At 50.0% G+C, this 2,650-nt stretch overlaps 1 protein-coding gene across 1 annotated transcript; it reads right to left on the bottom strand.

Annotated features, from left to right (window-relative positions):
- Positions 1–62: 62 nt before the first annotated feature.
- Positions 63–2,140, bottom strand: LOC108491662. The gene is given in 2 exon segments (XM_017802519.2): positions 63–768; positions 771–2,140. Coding segments are annotated over 2 exon segments (1,722 nt in total). The 5' UTR covers positions 2,032–2,140; the 3' UTR covers positions 63–307.
- Positions 2,141–2,650: the final 510 nt, after the last annotated feature.

The raw sequence follows: 2,650 nt of genomic DNA, 5'->3' as shown, positions 1-2,650 counted from the left end.
CAAAGTAGATGTGTGCTCCAAGCTTGGTTAGTAGGTCCCGTCCTAGCAGGGGGTAGGGGCAGTCTGGTACATGCAGGAAGGTATGAGTCACCTTCCCTGAAGCAAGCTGAACCTCCCGGCTTGTAGTCCAGCGGTATCGTTTGGCTCCAGTGGCTCCTTCTACCCATATTGTTTTCTTACTAAGCGGGCCAGTCGTCTGGGTAAGGACGGAATGTTGCGCCCCAGTATCTACCATGAAGGTGACTGGCTGTCCCCCAACATGAAGAGTTACCCTGGGCTCAGGTGGGGGTTCCTGGCCCCGACCTCCCTAATCGAGGTTAAGGATTTCAGCTTTTTCTTCCCTCTGTTTTTTCTTTCTCTTGGTACAGTCCTTTACCCAGTGTCCTTTTTCCTTGCAATAGGCACACTGGTCTTTCTCTAGTCGGACACGCCCTCGATCTCCCTTCTTCTCTACTCTGCCCTCATCTTCCTTTCTTACTACTGTGGCCAGGATTCTGCTTAATTCTTTATTTCGCTTTCGATCTCTCATTGCCTCTCTATCTTCTGCCTCTCTTTTTTGTCTTTCTTCTCTTTCTTCTGGTGTCTCTCTTTTGTTAAAAATTCTCTCTGCCTCCCTCAAGAGGTCTCTAAGACCTTGCCCCTGCAAATTTTCTATTCTCTGGAGCTTACTCCTAATATCAGGGGCTGATTGCCATATGAAAGACATGGAAACACTTACTTCCTGTTCGGGGCTGTCTGGATCAAAGGGAGTGTACCTCCGATATGCCTAAGTCTTTCTAGAAACACAGTGGGCGGCTTGTCAGTTCCCTGCATTACTGATCTTACCTTGGCCAAATTGGTGGGGTGTCTTCCTGCCCCTTGGAGGCCCGCTACAAGCACCTGGCGATAAAGACGTAGGTGCTCCCTACCTTCAGCCGTGTTGAAATCCCAAGCAGGTCTGGTGAGGGGAAAGGCAGCCTCGATCTCGTTTGGCAATTGGGTTGGTCTCCCGTCTGCCCCCGGGACATGCTTTCGGGCTTCTAGAATGACTCTCTGCTTTTCCTCCGTAGTTAGGAGGACTTGCAGGAGCTGTTGGCAATCATCCCACGTGGGTTGGTGGGTGAGGAGAATAGACTCTATTAGAGCCGTTAGGGCCTGCGGGCCTTGGGAAAAGGACAGGTTATGAGTTTTCCAGTTGTACAAGTCTGAAGCAGAAAAGGGCCAATACTGAAACTGGTTTCCTTCCCCTCCTATGAGTCGGAGGGGCAGGATGTGTGAGGAATCTCCCTGTCCTCTTCTTTCTCTGAGTCGCCCCGCGATGGGGGAGGGAGCGACCTCCGGTCCTTCTGCTTGAGCTTCGTCTGGAACAGCCGCAGCGGCCTGCGGAGGAGGATGGTAGGGAGGGGGATTCTCACTCAGCAGATCAGCAGGAACACTCTCATCGGGGGGTAAAACAGGCTTTTGTTTTACCACAACAGGACACAAGGAGGTGGTCGAAGGGTCCAGGTTAGGGGCAGAAGGGAGGGGGGTTCTTCGTGCAGGACTGAGAAAAGAAGTCACCCATGGTGGTGGGTCAAGGGAGAGATTTTCCCAAGTGACAATATAGGCCACTTGGTCCGGATGTCCCGTTAGTCCAGGGGAGAAGATCTTAGCTTTAACCTGCAAAATAACATCAGAATCAAAAGTCCCATCCCGAGGCCAACCAACATTAAACGTTGGCCACTCGGAGGAACAAAAGGTTATCCATTGGTGCTTCTTGATTTCCACAGATTGATTGTGAGCTCGGCTCTTAACTTCTCTCCAGTGATCTAGAGTTAAACTCAGGGGGGTGGTTAGTTGTTGTCCCATTTTGGGGTATTCTAAAATCACAATGAGGCAGACAAACAACAGAAACAACAAAAATAGACAGCCGGCGACAAGGTACCGCTTAGCGCGACTCTGGAGAAAAACTGAAAATATAAAATCAGACGGCGAGGTTGACACTTCGCTCCTCAGGGACACGTATCCTTCAGATGTGTGCTGAGCTCCAAAATATCGGGCTCCCCAGACCATTGGAGTTCGGTCACGACCAACACAAATACACAGTAATACAGAAACACAGACACTGACTCAGATGTGCAGCTCGGTGTAACAGATGACAAGGAGGTTCCTTGTCCAGACGAGATCCACAAAAAATCCTACGGATGAACAAAAAGTTCTACAGACGTGGATCTCACAGGCCCTGGAGCGTCCCCCAGGCTGACAGGCAAGGCTCACAGACTCGTCAGTCCCGCTCTTGCACTGTCCAGAAATACAGACGGGATCCCCAGATTCTACAAATGCTGCACTACCAACAAAACCAGACAATACAGACAACACAGAGGCCGGCCAACTCACCTCCCCGCAAGGCTCGAGTTGGCCTCAGGTCGGGTTTGTGGAACTTTTATAGAGCAGAAGTGGGATACAGAAGCAGAAACGCGGTTATTGGTTAGTTTAAACTATTACAAAATGCTACAGGGAGAGCGGGGAGCTTACTTATCACTAAGCCAGATGTCTCAACCATAAAACTTATTTATCAGTGAGTTGGAGATGTCTCGGCCATGAAACTTACTTATCAGTAAGCCAGATGTCCCGGCCATAAAACTTACTTATCGGCAAGCCAGATGTCTCGGCCATAAAACTTACTTATCAG

The sequence above is a fragment of the Nannospalax galili genome, unplaced genomic scaffold (assembly GCF_000622305.1).
Source record: "Nannospalax galili isolate Female #2095 unplaced genomic scaffold, S.galili_v1.0 scaffold291, whole genome shotgun sequence".
In the NCBI taxonomy this organism is placed as follows: Eukaryota; Metazoa; Chordata; class Mammalia; order Rodentia; family Spalacidae; genus Nannospalax; species Nannospalax galili.
This window is presented reverse-complemented; position numbering and strand designations above follow the sequence as displayed.